The sequence below is a fragment of the Molossus molossus genome, unplaced genomic scaffold (assembly GCF_014108415.1).
Source record: "Molossus molossus isolate mMolMol1 unplaced genomic scaffold, mMolMol1.p scaffold_m16_p_3, whole genome shotgun sequence".
Taxonomy (NCBI): domain Eukaryota; kingdom Metazoa; phylum Chordata; class Mammalia; order Chiroptera; family Molossidae; genus Molossus; species Molossus molossus.
In genome coordinates, this window is record NW_023425366.1 from 86,695,732 (window position 1) to 86,712,195 (window position 16,464).

A 16,464-nucleotide genomic window follows, 5' to 3' on the forward strand; every position below is an offset into this window, starting at 1 on the left:
AGAAAAGCATGTTGAAAGGAGAGATGTATTCCTCTTTGGATTTGGAAAGATTGTTCTGCCACTGAATTTGGAAAAGCATCTTGGAAAAGGTGGCGTTTAAACTGAACCTTACCGGATGAGCAGGACTTCAGGCAGAGGAGGAGGGGGACGGTGGATACATAGCCTCTCTTTCATGTCTATTTTGTGATGTGTACATAAGCCCCTTGAGCCTTTTTTTTGGTTCAAGGAGTTGCCTTATCTTGGAAAGCGCACAAACTCGAAGAAGTGGGGTTCTGCAGCTGGCTAAGCAGCATTGTGGCATTCAGTAGAAAATTCACAATCAATGAGCACTATCTCAACTTCACTTTTCCTACTGAGCGCTCGTGGAGGCAGCCGTGTACCTTAGTTCTGCCACTAATTCTATGCCCTGGGACAAGTCACTTGATTTCTGAGTCACAGTTCTCATCTGGCTCCCACGGGTTAAGTAATAAGAGGACCAAACCAGAACAAACACTTTTGCACTAGTAAAAATATTTTGCAAACTGTAGAGCTCTATACAAATGTCAGCTGTAATGTTGTTTTCTGGTTGTCCTTGTTATGTGGCCAGGAGCCACCTGATAAGACCAGAAAGGGTGTGCTGAGCGCCCGTGCCAGTGTTAGGGGTGTGTTCCCTAAGTGCTCAGCGCGCTGGGTTTTAAAACCTGCCACTGGTTTTCTAAACACTTCGTGCATATACATATTCATGAGACGCCAGGGCCTCCGGCAGGACTGGAGAACTTGAGAGTGGAGAAGTATAGAAAATCATGGAGCTTGTTTACATTCTGGGGTAAGATTGGATTATTGTATCAACAGTGGAGAGGCTCCCTGTCCTCAAGAAAATAGGTAAATAAACAGCTTAATCGAAAAGTCTTTCAGGAAACCATAATGTATGCTAACCTATGTAATAAAGAAGCGTTCGAAAATAAGCTGATGAACAAAATAGACCCAGAGACATAGAAGTAGGGTTCAGACTGACAAACCTCAAAGGAGGGGGTAGGGAAGAGATAAACCAAAGAACGTATGCATGTACGCATAACCAATGGACATAGACAACAAAGCTGGGGGGGGGGGGTTAATGGGGGGAAAAGGAGAAACATCTGTATCAAAAATTAATTAATTAAAAAAAAGCTGGATAGAAAAAAGAAAAAGGGTACTTCACTCAAGTCAGTTTTGTATAAATGCTTACAGGATATTTTTAGTTAATTTGAGGCCTCTTCATAGTTTACATTTTGGTTCAAGTATCATGTAGAAGAGACTGACTTTTCTTGGATCCATCATTATAATTTTTTGAGGCTTTCATAGAATAAGTTATATTCTGAAAGCATTTTCTCGGGTTCTGTGCAGATGCTAACATCTATTTTTTTAGTGAAAACATTTTTAGAGGGAATCAAATCTGTTCCTAGTCTACGTACAGCACGCCTTCGTGGCCAGAGTCTACTCAAGAGCATGGCTATCTGAAAATTGTAAAGTACACCTTAATGATAGCAGTATTAATGACAATAATAACAATAGTTTATAGAAATGGACCCAATTATTTTACATCTGGTACTATAACAAGCACTTCATATGGATTATTTTAATTTAATCCTTATAGAAACCTTAGGTATGCCCATGTGCATGTGAGGAAACGGAGGCACAGAGAGGCTAGGTCGTTTGCCACAGGGACACAGGCGCTCAGTGGGAGGGCCAGGCTTCTGACCCAGACAGCGGGACTGCTGAGCCTGGGTTCAGTCACCCTTTGCCTCGCTCTCCCTGACTGCCGGCCTCGCCCTCCCCTGTGTGCAGGAGGCGACTATGCATCGATTCCAGAGGAACAGCAGGAGCCTAAGTCAGTTGGTTAGCCAGTAATTTTCACTGACCTTATTCTACAGATTTGTTCATGGGTCCTCTGTGGAACACTTGGGTAAATAAAGTTAAAGTGTTTTTTTTACTGCCTGGTGCTCAAGACCTTTAGTGTTATTAATGCATTTTGTGCATCTCACAGGGGACCTTAGTATACACTGTTCCCCAGACTCATTTAACTAGAGAGAATCTTTTTTTTCCCCTTCATAAGACTCTTACCTTCTATAATAAGAACTAGTATTTTGTTGTTCATGTAATTTAGGGGGAAGTTCTAGCTAGTTCTCCTATGGGTTTCCCAAGACATTTCTCAGGTCCTAAATAGATGGGTAATCCTTACTTTTGACCCTTTCTTATTTAGTCTTGAGTGTCTTTGGTGCTTAAGTACTTAAGTAGACTTTAGTGACTACTTACATTTGCCTGGGATAGTCACAGATCTGCTGTCAGGGTGTAATTACTAATAGTGCTCTTCTCAAAGGTATGCCATTTAGATGATAAACTCTATGATTGCTCCAATCATAACACTTATAGTCTCCCCTCCCATTAAATAAAGACCTGTGTTTCACACTACCTACCTTCTCATCACTCACTGAAGGGCTCTCATTGCTATTGCACGGGTGAGAACGAAGGTAACAGCCCTGTGCCTCTAGCGTCTTATCATTTTGTCAGAGTCATGCATGGAATTACGGACACTTAAATAGTTTATAGTCTCTCATCACTCAAATTTGTATTTTTTAAGAATTGCAAGCCTTTAAGACTGCTCAGTACGTATTCATATATATGCTTATCAATGCAGAAAACACACACAAAAACCCCGACTCTGAAAGGTACCAAAACGCTAAGAACAGTTGTTGCCTCCTGGAAGCAGAGGTTGGGGTCAGGACCACACCGTGGGTGGTAAAGTTGAGAAAGAGACTTTTCACTTTATATATTTATATTCTGGCCTTTGAATACCATAAGCATATTTTTGTATTTAAAAAAATTTTTTTAATGTTTTAAAACTGCTCAGCCTTATCCATGGAGACACAGACGATTTCAAGCCCAACTGGGATGATCTACCTCATGGGATCCATTCCTCCCGCAAGGAGACCTTCGAAGCTCTTTCCTTTCATTTCACTTTACTTAGTTGAATGTGATTAGGTCTTTCTTTACCTTTGAGAGGAAGCTGCTTTCTTAAAGCAGTATAATGAAATTATAATGAAATGTAGTATAATGAAATTATCTTTTAAAATTGATTTTAGAGAGATAAGAGAAAAATCGATTGGTTGTTCCACTTAGTTATGCATTCATTGGTTGCTTCTTGTATGTGCCCTGACCAGGAATCAAACCCACAACCTTGGCATATTGGGACAACACTCTAACTAATGGAGCTACCTGACCAGGGCAGTAAATGAAATTCTTAAGAGAAGAGCTTGGGGTTGGACATATCAAAGTTCAAGCTCGTCTCTTCCACTTATTGACCCGTGGCCTTGAGAAAGTAACTTAATTTCTCAGGGCATCAGTTACCTTGTATGTAAAAAGGGGATAATAATAGCCTCCCTCTTGAGTGGTTGTGAAGCTTCAATAAGATAACTGCAAATTCTAGGCAGTTCTGGGGAGAATGTAGTAAAAGTTCAAAATATGTCAGCCAGCCAGTGGGCTCTCATGGCTGTACGCCACCCGCTCCGACTTTGGATAGCCACAAAATTCATTTCTGTTCCTGTAACCTCTGTCCTATTTTTACCAGACTGACATTCCTTGGGGTCCAACAATACCACTTCATATGATTATCGCCAGACTTTCTTCCAGCCCTGGTATCAGTGAACCTGGAGGCTTTGGGGGTCTCTGGTGAGAGCTTTTGCCATGCAGAAAGGCATCAGGGCATCGGAACATCCCTGAGGCAAACCGACAGGAAAAGGGCAGAGATGGGGTCTAATATGAAGGTAAAGGAGTTGAAACTCAGAAAATGACATTTTTCTATTTAAGGTCATCTCAAAACTAAGCCATGGGAATAAGAGACACAAAATCAAGAAATTCCAGAATTAAAGCAACAAAAATGGTCTGAGATCATGGAGGGAAAGGCTTCATAGTGTTTCCTTTAGGGCATAATCTCTCTTGTCCATGAATTTGGAAAATTAGGGAACAGAAGGAGAAATGAGTAGGAAGAACACAGTGTGTGCAATTATATGGTGTGAGTGCCTGCTCCTCCATTTCAAGTGATATTAAATAAAGGAGCAAAACTCCATGTGCATTGGTCATGAGCCTAGCACACTGCTGGGTGCTTTCAGATTTCTGCCTCATTAGATCTCACTGAAGCTGAAATGCTGATCCACTTAGCAGATGAGAAAACTGAGATTCAAAGAAATTACATTGCACCCAAGTTTACAACCCAGGACCCTTGACCTTGAACCTTTTATTTCCATCCATGCAGTTCTTACTTGGTTTCCTGCCTCACCTTTGGGTTCTCTGGGAGGCTTTGGAAACGGTGAGATCATGTGACCGAAGTGATCTTGTCGGCTGCTGTAGATTTTCACTTCGGCTTTGTCTTTGGCCCATTTCTCTTCCCTCTTGCTTCTGGTGCACAGTTTTGCATGGATGTTGACACTGTTTCCCCTTCTGTCATTTTGTGTAGACTTTAATTCTGTTCTCCAGTTTTCTCTAGACAAAATACCCTTACACCTATCTATCAGAGTCCCTGTAGTACTGACTCTATTGCTAACAAGAGATTCAACACCTTAAAAGAGGGAAATTCCTTGATCAAGTTTTAATATGTATTAGATTTTTAAAAAATGTCATCATGGAAAAGGAAATATAGCTCCTTACTAGCCGAACTGTGTGAGGTCTCTGTTTTCACACAACCATCTGGCATTTTGTGTTTCTTAGTTCCATATTACTTCCAGAAGGAGTTGAATAATTTTAACCAAATGTGATTTAGAACAAAAGACTATCAGAATGTATTTGAAGTTTAACTTGTTGAGTTCTTTATTTTATTTATTTTTATTTATTGATTTTAGAGTTAGAGAGGGAGAGAAAGAGAGAGAGAAAACATCAATTTATTGTTCCATTTATTTATGTATTCATTTGTTGCTTCTTATATGTGCCCTGACCGGGGACCAAACCCACAACCGTGATGTATGGGGACAATGTTCTAACCAACTGAGCTACCGGGCCAGGGCCTAATTTGTTGGGTTCTTTATTTTTCTTTATTTTTTATCCTCACCCGAGGACATTTTTCCATTTTTTATTCAGATATAGCGGGAGGGAGAGAGAGGAAGAGAGAGAGAAACATCGACGTGAAGGGACACATTGAGTGGCTGCCACCCGCAGGACCCAACCAGGTCCAGGGACAAATTGCAACCCAAGTACATGCCCTTAGCGGGAACTGAACCCAGGTCTCTCTGGACCGCAGGCCGATGCTCTAACCGCTGAGCCAAATCGGCCAGGGCTTGTTGGGTTCTTTAAACAAACTTGTGGAGAAGGCTGTTACATTGTCTGAACATGTCCTATGTGGTCCATGTCCATTTACTTTTGGAATAATTCCAAGAGGTGGGGCTCGTTCTTCTCATGTTATAGATCGGGAAACTGAGTCTCAGTAATATTCCTGAGCAGTGTGGCAATATGTGGAACCACTATATACGGAATATTTGGACTTTTATAAGTAAACTCTTCTTCTCCAGTATCCTGGGGGAATGCATTGCCACTGGAAATGTGTACTAGAAGGCAAGCTTCTACTGCACTTTTTTTATACTTTAAATTCATATGTGTTAAGGGGTATATTTTTAAGAAGGTAAACTCATGACTCTCATACAAATACAAAATGTGTGTGTCAAGAATATTACTTAAACCATTAATTAATGACGAATCAGTAAACTCTTATAATGGGCTCAGAGGAGAATTCCAAGTGCAACGCGGGCGAATAAGAAAATGCGCCATCAATTGCTTCTCCCCCGGACATGTGTATCTCTGCGGACAAGAGCCACTGGCAAATACTGTTGGTTTTCTACAACTCTGAGTTGTCAAATAGCTAAGTAAAAAACAATAAGAAGACTCTGGAAGGGGGTGCTTTATAATTCCTGGTTTCCCACTGAAAAATCACCCAGTGATTTTTTTTTTCTTTATTGGCCCATTATAAAGTCACAACTTTCCCCTTACATTTGTCTTTTTTATTGTGTTGTCTTTTAGAGTGAGTATGTACTCTTTGTAAGTGAATCACTTAGCTTGTCACCGTGATGATACACACCATCAGTTTTTAACCATTTGGGGTCAGGAAAATCCATACACACCAGAATTTGCACTCAGTATCAGGTGAAGGAGCCCAGATGTGTTGATTCTTTGAAGACTATGTTTTTTGTGTGTGTTAGGGCCTCCATCTCTGTGACCTGAGGCCCATTTTTGTGTCAAGGTGCCTGGCACCTGTCCTTTCTCCCTGGCGAAGATGGCTTCTGGGTGACTGCCGCGGTCACTGCTTCCGACCTGCGGGGCCAGTCCCCTCGCAGCTGGAATGTCTGCTCTCCTGCTGACTGGTCCCACCTCCCCGCACTCCCTCTTTCTTTGTGCTTGCTGTTTCTTCTCTATCTTGTTGAATTTCCCACTTTGGGATTTTTGGGAGGGTGGAGGCTCTCCAGCCTTCCCACGAGTCCTTGCTTTTCTGGAGCACTACCAAATCCCAGTGGAGGGAGGTCAGCTCTCGGCCTGTCGGCTTCTTGTGACAGTGTTTACGGTTGGTGTTGGCCACTTGTGTATCCCGAAAGCTGCCTTTTTGTTAAGCCCCATTTAGATTTGGAGTTACTCATGTGCAAGAGAGGTAAGGTTTTATATATTTGTTTAAAGAACTTCTATTAACAGATCACAGCAACCGAAAATGCTCTCCAAATTGTTTTCCTTTTCATCTTTCTACCACTGAGCCCACTTGATCACATTTTAGCGGGGCAGGAATTAGCAGTGACACACGTGCACCTGTCGTCGCCACCTAGAAGTTGTGGGTGTAACAGATTCGATGTGCTTGCTGGGGAGGTGCTAAAGAAGTGACCTGAGTGTGCCACTGTGTCAGCAGTTTCTGAGTTGGAATAATGTTAAGGGGAATTTTTGTTAATTTCGTAAAACTATAGTTTTTCATTTGTTTTGTTTTTGTTTGCTTCTGAGCACTTTAAAAAAAATTTCTTTTCCCTTTATTATTTTAGAGAGAGAGGAAGGAAGGGAGAGGGAGAGAGAGATAGAAATGTTAATGAGAGAGAACATTGATTGGCCGCCTCCTGCATGCCCCCGACTGGGAATCCGACCCACAACCTGGGCCTGTTGAGCACTTTTTTTTTTAATGTATACATGGGTCAGTGTATTTTTACCATTAATGTTTATCTCCAGCAATATAATTGTTGATGCTAACGCTGAATATCAATTTGCTTTTCAGCAAATGTTGCTGAAATCGACTATTTAATTAAGCAAAAAAGGAGATATAAAGGCTGGGGGGAGGGGCAGTAAGATAAGTAGGAGCAAAATAACGTTCACAATATTTCTATTAGACCCTTTTAAATAGTTTTAATGTAGTAATAATCCTTTGTTTACTCTTAACTATGGCTTCATTTTTCATTAGTCAACAACATACATGTATATTTTCAAACACAAGTGAATTCATCCTAATAGGTAAAACATTGAATCAAAATGTACAGCACTTTCTCCTTGAGAACATCTATTCACAACTTGGTTGCTTCCCAAGACATACCTTCGGTCCATCCCTCTGTACATGTTTAATCATAGAGCCAATCAGACGTGGAGGTGGGCCTGTGTTTTATCTTCTACCCTATCTCAGTCAGAACCTTTGCACCCTGCTTTTATGCTGAATATTTGTGTCATTGTCCTCTGCTGTTTTCTCATTTGCATAACAGATCTTCCTCTTTAAGAGAGCTGATGACTGTAAAAGAAACCACAATCTGGCATGCTCTTAAAGGAAAGAAAACCACATTTTTAGCTAGATAAAACAAATATCTGTTTCTCTAGCCTTTAAAGCAAACAAATGAAAACACCAACATATGTATTTAAAACTCTCATTTCGCAGGTCAGCATGTTTGTGTGAGAAGTATTTAAGTGTAGCGAAGTAGGGCGATTCATTCTGCTTCTGTCAGAGCACAGGTACCGGACACCCTTGTAGGTCTGGGGATGACACAGTGTGTAAGATACACAATCTCTGCTCCCCAAAAGCTTAATTCTAGTAAGGAGAAGTAGACATTAAACATTTAGGCAAATGATGGGAATTTCAGGAACAAGAAAGTGAGATGATTAGCAAAGATCTAAGGGGAGCATCATTTTCTAATTTACATTTTTTAAAACCCTGGCTGCTTTGTGGGAAGAGATTGGAAAGGGGCATAAACTAGGCCCATGTCTGTGGAGATCAGTGGATAGAATTTAGAAATAGAAAGAATTTGGTAATGAACTGGGTAAGGAAAAGGATGGTGATTCCCAGGTGTCTGACTTGAGCAAACCGATAGAAGGGATGCTATGAATTAAGATAGTAAAGAATGGAGGAGGAGTACTTTGGGGGCGGGAGGGAATCAAGGATTCAGTTTTGGACATGGTACATTTGAGATGCCTGCAAAATAGCCAAGGAAAAGATAAACCTTGAATGCATTTGAAAATGAATCCAGAAAAGAGGTCAGGGCTGAGCTTTGGCTGTGGGTGTCGTCGGCACATGGATATCTCTGAAGCCATGGGAGTGGATGAGATCACACAGGAGTGCGGGTAGAGTGAAACAGAAACACTTGATCCAGGACCAGCTCTGACGTGAGCCTGAGCAGGAGTGGCTAAAGGCAGTTAATTTGCTAGGGGGGAAAAATCCTATTTCATGGTCACAGACCACACAGTTCTGGCCCAGAACTCTCAGCCACAACCCCCAGTTGTCTCCGGAAAAGCCTTCAGTAAGGCGAGGAAAGAAGTCTGCTTCATGCATGTCTTCCCTGCATCGGGGAAGAAAGAGCTTCATTCTCCTTTTAAAAGGTGATCGCACCAGATAGAATCCAAAGAATAACATGGGAGTGTGAAGCTGGGTTTGAAGTTCCTCTGAGGCAGAGGTGGAAGCCTCAGAGATTAACTTCTCTGTTCTGGTTCAGACGTGGTTACCAGTAAACTGGGGGTGGGGTGGGGAGTGGGGGGGTGCGATCTTGCTTAGTTGGCAGCAGCCTTGCCTTTTGTGCTTCCTCTTATGGGAAGTTCAAGTGCTGCACCATAGAGTTTCTGTTTGGTCTTTATGTTTGAAAGTACATGAGATGGCCCTGGCCTGTTTGGCTCAGTGGTTAGAGCGTTGGCCTGTGAGGGTTCCATTCTGGTCAAGAGCATGTACCTGGGTTGCAGGTTCAATCCTGGCCCAGGTTTGGGTCGTGTGGGAAGCAACTGAGATATGTCCCTCTCACGTCGATGTTTCTCTTTCTCTCCCTACCTCCTTTCCACTCTCTCTAAAAAAAAAATCAATGGAAAAATATTCTTGGGTGAGGATTAACAACAACAAAAGAACATGACGCTTCTTAAAAAAAAAAAAAGAAAGAAAGAAAGAAATTAAATGGGATATTTAGATTTAATAAGAAAAGTAGCTTCGATGAGGTGCAAACTTGCAGTCCAGCTTTGGGAGAAAGAGGACAGAGGGATCTTTAGAATGGCTCTCCCTCTGGCTCCAGCCATTTCCCCAGATACAGTATTTCCATCAAAAAGACGTTGCAGTAAATCACAGCCGGGACGTTTGCAGACTGTGCATGTTCTAATAGATTAAAAGCAGAATAACCTTTCAACTCCATATAAAATAAATTTCTGAGGTCCTAAGTTATTTATTGCCTATCTCAAAATTTGGGGGTATCCCTTTCTGTATAAATCATGTTTATTTGTTGAGGTCCGTATCATAAGTTCAATAATGGAAGATAGTCCCTGGTCTTAATATAGTAATATGAACTACATGTGTGCCATTTCTCTGGATATCAATTCTTTAGTGTGAATTAACCTATATGTTCTTTTGCAAAGCATTGAAGAATAGGAATAGAAATGGACTATTGCTAAAATGATGAAAGCATTAAAAAGCATGGAAACGTTCATAAAGTTGCCTGTTTCTCATGCCTTTTCACTTTCCTTTTCTTTCTCAAAATATATTTTATTTCTTCTTCTGCAGTTTCAGTTCATGTTTCAGAAGTTTAAATATCAACATTTGTTTGAGGGCACCATTTCTAGTTCAGTCAAGATGTTCTTTCACGGTGCATGGCCCTGTATATTTATGAATGATGTTCTGGTCGCTGGGAACCACTTTGCAGCTACCTATACTATATACCTTGAGCTACTCTGGCCCAGATTTCGGGTCTAACATGGCAGTTCTACACTGAGGGAGTCACTTTCCTGGGGTGTCCTCCTGGCCTGGATTTGGGAGCAGCAGTTTTCTAATGTTGCTAGTCTGTCCAAACTGGAAATAATTTTGGATCATTGATGCCCTGGCTCATTTCTACATAATCTGTGTTTTTAAGACTTCATCTTTCATTACAGAATGACTGCTTTCCAACACGCAGGCCTAGACTTACACACTGGCATATGCAGAGAGAACAGCTGTTCCCAAGGCCAGGGGTGGGATAGAGACCCTGAGGACCCCGGAGAGGGAGGAAGCATAGCTGCAGCATGCACGGGGGTACGGGGGTGGGATTGGAGAAAAACTAAACTAGGTTTGGGGAATAAACATTGATTGAGCATTTTCACTGACTGGCTGTAAGCTGGGAACATCACCTAGTGTCTCATTAATATTTAACACATACGACTATTATAATATGTACCTTAAACCCCTGCCATATTACGTTATGAACATTCCAAAAGTGAACTCTAAGCATCAGCTTTTTCAAAGTATATTGTTCATGTAGCACATTTCATTAGCTCCTATAGTATGGTTATTTTTTCAAAACGTATAAAAAGGGTAAAGGGAACAGTGGCCATTCATCAGAAATGGCAAATTACATTAAGCTCTCCAAGGAATGTTTTATTTTTCCCCAGTACTCGGCTTCTGGGAGTTGAAGTTCAGGGTGGTTAGAATGGCCAAACTGGTAGATACTGGCCGGTGTCTTGGGGAATTTGACTTTTTGCAAGTGGATTATAAAGCCAGGCTCTCCTTTGATTTGCGTCCATGAATTTGCCATTTTATTCTATATCATAACGTTGTCATCTGTCTTACATTGAAATGAGTTTCTTTAAATTGTTCTTGGTAACTGTTTCCCAGAGGACAATTGTGGAGTTGATTTTATATTTTTGATGTATTTCTTATCAAGTTAAGGTAGGGAAAAATTACATAAAAACTTACTGCCTTGTGAGACATACTATTTTTATAATCAGAAGTGTTATTTTTAAGAGGCTTGAACCCTTTAACTTCTAAACAAAATATTGCCTACATAGCAGAAGGTATAAAACACTTGAATTGCTGCCCTGGCTAGTGTGGCTCCGTTGGGTGGGTGTCCTCGTACGCATGGAAAGGTTGCTGGTTTGATTCCTGGGCAGGGCAGCTGCCCAGGTTGTGGGTTGAATCCCTGGTAGGTGGCTTGCAGGAGGCAGCCCTTCAAGGTGAGAGCCATGATGTTCGCTCTCACATCAATGTTTCTCTTTCTCCCTCTCCCTTCCTCTCCCTCAAAATAAAAATAAAAAAATACTTGAATTGCCAAAGACCTTAAAGATTATACACAACAACCTGTTAAATTTACAAATGAGAACATAATGCCCTGAAATGTAAGGAATTTCTTTTTAAGCTCATTTCTAAATGGAAACTAATTATCAGTAGATGGGAGGCAAATCATATATCTTGTGGAAAAAATGAGAAGAAAAATACACTTTAATATATGTTTTTTAATTTGCTCTGTCACTTGTGCTGATCTGTTGTCCCCCTGTCCTTTGTTTTTAGTGGCCACAGATGTCTTTAATTCCAAAAACCTGGCCGTTCAGGCACAAAAGAAGATCTTGGGTAAAATGGTGTCCAAATCCATCGCTACCACCTTAATCGATGACACGAGCAGCGAAGTGCTGGACGAGCTGTACCGGGTGACCAGGGAGTACACCCAGAACAAGAAGGAGGCGGAGAAGATCATCAAAAACCTCATCAAAACAGTCCTCAAGTTGGCCATTCTGTACAGGAATAACCAGTTTAATCAAGATGAGCTGGCACTGATGGAGAAATTCAAGAAGAAAGTGCATCAGCTCGCTATGACCGTGGTCAGTTTCCATCAGGTGGATTACACCTTTGACCGCAACGTGCTGTCCAGGCTGCTGAACGAGTGCAGAGAGATGCTGCACCAGGTCACCCAGCGCCACCTCACCGCAAAGTCGCACGGACGGATTAACAACGTCTTCGATCACTTTTCAGATTGTGATTTTTTGGCTGCCTTGTATAATCCCTTTGGGAATTTTAAACCCCACTTGCAAAAACTTTGTGATGGTGTCAACAAAATGTTGGATGAAGAGAACATATGAGCATTTGAATAAAGATTGTGACTGCTCGCGATGTATCCAAAGATGGAGCACTGTTGATTTATGAAGGAAGAGTTTTTTGAAGAGTAAACGTATTTCAGAAAGACTTTGCCCAATTCAGTTGTCAGACATGAATGATAAAGTTTGTGAGGCTCGTTTTATTTGAAGAAAAGCATATTGCCAAACATTATGGTTAAAAGCTTCCTAAGGGTTAACAGATCATGAGAAAGATGTGTAGTTGCATAATGCAAATATCAAGTTATACAAAGAAAAATAGGCTTGGCTCCGAACCTTGAGACATCTTTACTAGGGCAGTTGTGTTGGCGGTACATTGGATATTTCTAACATGTACAGAGTTATATATTTTGATTCACTTTTATTCCTTACTATGTATATGTACCTCTTTTAAAAAACCAAGAGCTTTCTCTTGCTGGCATTTCTCCTTTTGAAACCATTCCATTTTCAAGTCTACCTTTGTTAAAAATTCTTTTGTTAAAGATTTCTGTCATTGACATTCAAGAATTGTCTTAATTAAGAATTAAGACATTAAAGAATTAAGGCAGTCAAATTGGAACCCTCAGAGGAATAGAAAACTGCTTCTCTGGAATCAATATTGTAGAAACCGCCTGTATTTGACATTATGAACAATGTCTTATATCAGAATATGCTTCTGGTGTTGATTCCCGATTTTTAGTACCAACTGTGATATTTCCCAAAATGTGGTAATTCCCTAAAACGTAATGGCGTGCCATTACCTTGAAATGCTTGCTGAGGGCTTAAGTTTTATGTTATCTTGAAAATGTGCTGATGGAATCTCCATTTTTTAATACTCATTTTGAATGTAAGAGACAAAGAGAAAATCTAGATTGTTTTTTATATTAAGACAATAAAAACTAAGTAATATCAAGAAAAATAAAACAATCTTTATTTTAGAAATGAGCCCATAAAATTTAGGGGGATAAGGGGCAAAAAAGAAGAAAAGATGTTGCTACAGAACACAAGAATGGAAATAATGCATTTCAATGTTTAGTAAGGTTTGATAGGTCAATAAAGAATGCCACTTTTTTATTTAACTGATAAGGTGTTTGCTACTTTTTAAATTTGCTATGAGTAAACCAAAGAGTATTTGCATTCCAAGCAGTTTGCGTCTTGTTTCTATATAATGTTATGTGTGCACGTATTTGCATTGTCTCCATGTCTTGCTTTGAATTTGCCTGCCTCCCACAATATTGACATTCAAATAACAGTTCTCGGGGAAAGGGTCTACAACTAAAAACTCCAGAGGAGGTGATCAGTTTCTCTGGGACTGTTATGTGCTTGTCTAAGCAGCAAAGGCAAGGGGTACCTCCCTGTTTGATACTAAATCCTGACATGAAGATTTGAACTTAAATTACTGTTCCCAGAACTGGTAGGTGACCACTAGATGTTATAGAAATAGCATAGCATAATGACTGCAGAAATGACCCCTTTAGCTTCATATCCTGCCAAGTAGCTTATGAGTTTAGTTCAGCAGCTTCCTCCTCACATGAGAAAGCCGAGTGAGTGATCTGTGGAAGCTACTGATTTGGTGCATTCTGTTCTCACCAGACCTCCCTCAGTGGGTGTGGAAAATAGAGTTCCCAGGCTATGCACAGGACCACTGGAGAAATGACCTAGGCATCCATTTAGATCAGTCTGGGCCCATTGGATCATAGAGTTAAGTCTGCAGGCTAGCAATGAATTATACATGGGGGATGGGTAGAGTGACCCATAATCTCACACTGAAGGAAGGTAGTGGGAGGTAAACCTGTTTGTTGTTATCTCTCAGCTTAGTCTTCTGGAAGGAACTCAACCTCTTATTCCTGGAAGGTATGCCCTGGATCAGTTCATCTCTGATGCACAGGACTCTCTTTGTGCATGAATTTAGTTGTGGGATGGGGGGTATAAAGTGTAGTGGGGTGGGGGTGGGCGAGGGTGGTTAAAGCCGGAAAGAATCCATATGTACTTAGGATAGATCATTCTGAGCCAAGCGATAATCACTTGGGGGGTCTTGTTAACAATTCAAAAGATTGAGCCTTTTTACATTTTAGAAATAACTTACGAATTGTGTTGTAATTGACTTTTACATTTTGGTGCTGATGGCATCTCTGCAAAACATTTTGAGTTGATCAAATAGATAAGCGATAATACTGGTATTTAACAACTGACACAGAGTGGTTCATTGTGTGCCAGGCACATTAACTCATTTAACCCCTGCCATGACCTTCACCATTTTTCAGGTGAGGACATTTTGTCAAGAGATGTTAAGGAATTTGCCCAAGGTCACATAGCTATTGTGTCAAAACCACAATATCAACAAAACTGTATTTTCGTTTAAAGATATATGGATAAAGGCACTTCTAGAAACATCATTGGTTCAGAGACGAGTGGGCAGTATGCTTCTGAAGTGGATTTCACATTGTGACATTTTAGATATTTAAGTCGTACAGGTGTGACCTGTTCCTGAGATCTGATTATAATTTTTTTAAAAATCCTCACCCGAGGATATTTTTTAAAAAATCCTCACCCGAGGATATTTTTCTGTTTATCTTCAGATAGAGTGGGAGGGAGGGGGAGGAAGAGAAACATTAACATGAGAGGGACACATCTACTGGTTGCTTCCTGCATGAGCCCAACCAGGGCCGGGGATGAACTGCAACCGAGGTATGTGCCCTTGATCAGAATCGAACCTGAGGCTCATTGGTCTGCGGGCCAAGGCTCTAACCGCTAAGCCAGACCGGCCAGGGCAAGATCTGGTTATAATTTACACAAAGATATTTTATGAAGTTTTCAACATGGCTCCCCATTGGGGGGCATCACATGGCTCAAATTTCTGTCCCCTCTGGAACTGAAATTTAAGGTGCTCGCAGTTAACAATGACTTTGAACACGGACACAGGAGGTACCGTGTGCCCCAGCCCCCAGGGGGTCTTTCGGTGGACACTCAGCCCTCTGTATGTGCACCCGGCAGACTCGACAGCTCACCGTTGTGTTCTCCAGGAAACATCTGGCACCAGTCTGCAGCTTCATTATTTTCCAGGTTTAGAGGCTGGAAATATCTGAACACGTAAGTTTAAAGATAGCCTTTGTGTTTTTCTGATTATGAGACCTTTTTGTATACAACTCAAAATTAGTTTTTAAAAAGTTAAAGTTAGGACCTTTAATAGTACAGAAATAATGTGCTCTCTCTGTCTTATATAACAGTATCTCGTTCGCCATTATCTGGAAAGTTTTTTTTCCTCCCACCATCTAAATACTTAAAAAACACAAAGCTTAAACGTTGTGATGGATGTTTCCCTGCAAAGGATTAATATAGCACTTTTTGTTTTTTGGGTTTTTTTTATCCTCACCCGAGGACATTTTTCCATTTTTTGTTCAGGTAGAGTGGGAGGGAGAGAGAGGAACAGAGAGAGAGAGAGAAACATCGACGTGAAAGGGACACATCGAGTGGCTGCCACCTGCACGACCAACCAGGGCCGGGGACAAACTGCAACCGAGGTACATGCCCTTAGCGGGAACCGAACCCGGGTCTCTCAGGACTGCAGGCCGACGCTCTAACCGCTGAGCCAAACCGGCCAGGGCGATATAGCACTTTTTGTGATCGACATTTCAAGTCAACTGGATTTGCACTGAAAATTTAAATTTATCCTTGAGATACTCCATGAGAGCATATAAGCTAAGTTATAATTTAGCATATCAATCTTGACAGATAATAAATAAAAGATGAATGTGTCTGTCCGTGTGATGAAATACTTGTAGTAAAAAGTTTAGTACTATTTAATTGCTAGGAGATTAAAATATTCTAATGAAACAAACTTAGTATGTTTATAGGATTTATAATAGTATCACATTTTTAGCCCACCTTGCATTTCCAAACCTGTGTTATCTAAATTAGTTGAACTTTGCAGTGTTTGAAAAATTACTGCCTTACTTGATACATTGTATTCCTGGGCATAAAGCTTCTGTGTAGTTTGTTAAGCTCAAAGCAGGTTTTCACATCCAGTGCTGTTTGTGACAGATACATTTTTATCCTAGCTCTGAAATGATTTTCTTACTGTGATTCAGATGAAGTCTTCATAGAAAACCCCCAGTGAAAAACACTGAGGCACCCACCAGAAAAATTAGTCAACTTTTTGTTTCTAAATGGAAC

At 40.8% G+C, this 16,464-nt stretch overlaps 1 protein-coding gene across 3 annotated transcripts in view; it reads left to right on the forward strand.

Annotated features, from left to right (window-relative positions):
• Positions 1-13,352, forward strand: part of TNFAIP8 (TNF alpha induced protein 8) — a 106,708-nt gene extending 93,356 nt beyond the window's left edge. For all 3 annotated transcript variants that reach the window (XM_036278581.1, XM_036278583.1, XM_036278582.1), the window contains exon 2: positions 11,735-13,352. In XM_036278581.1, coding sequence (XP_036134474.1) covers positions 11,735-12,300 — 566 coding nt within the window. In that variant the 3' untranslated portion in view covers positions 12,301-13,352. The remainder of the gene's footprint in view (positions 1-11,734) is intronic.
• The last annotated feature ends 3,112 nt before the right edge of the window (positions 13,353-16,464 follow it).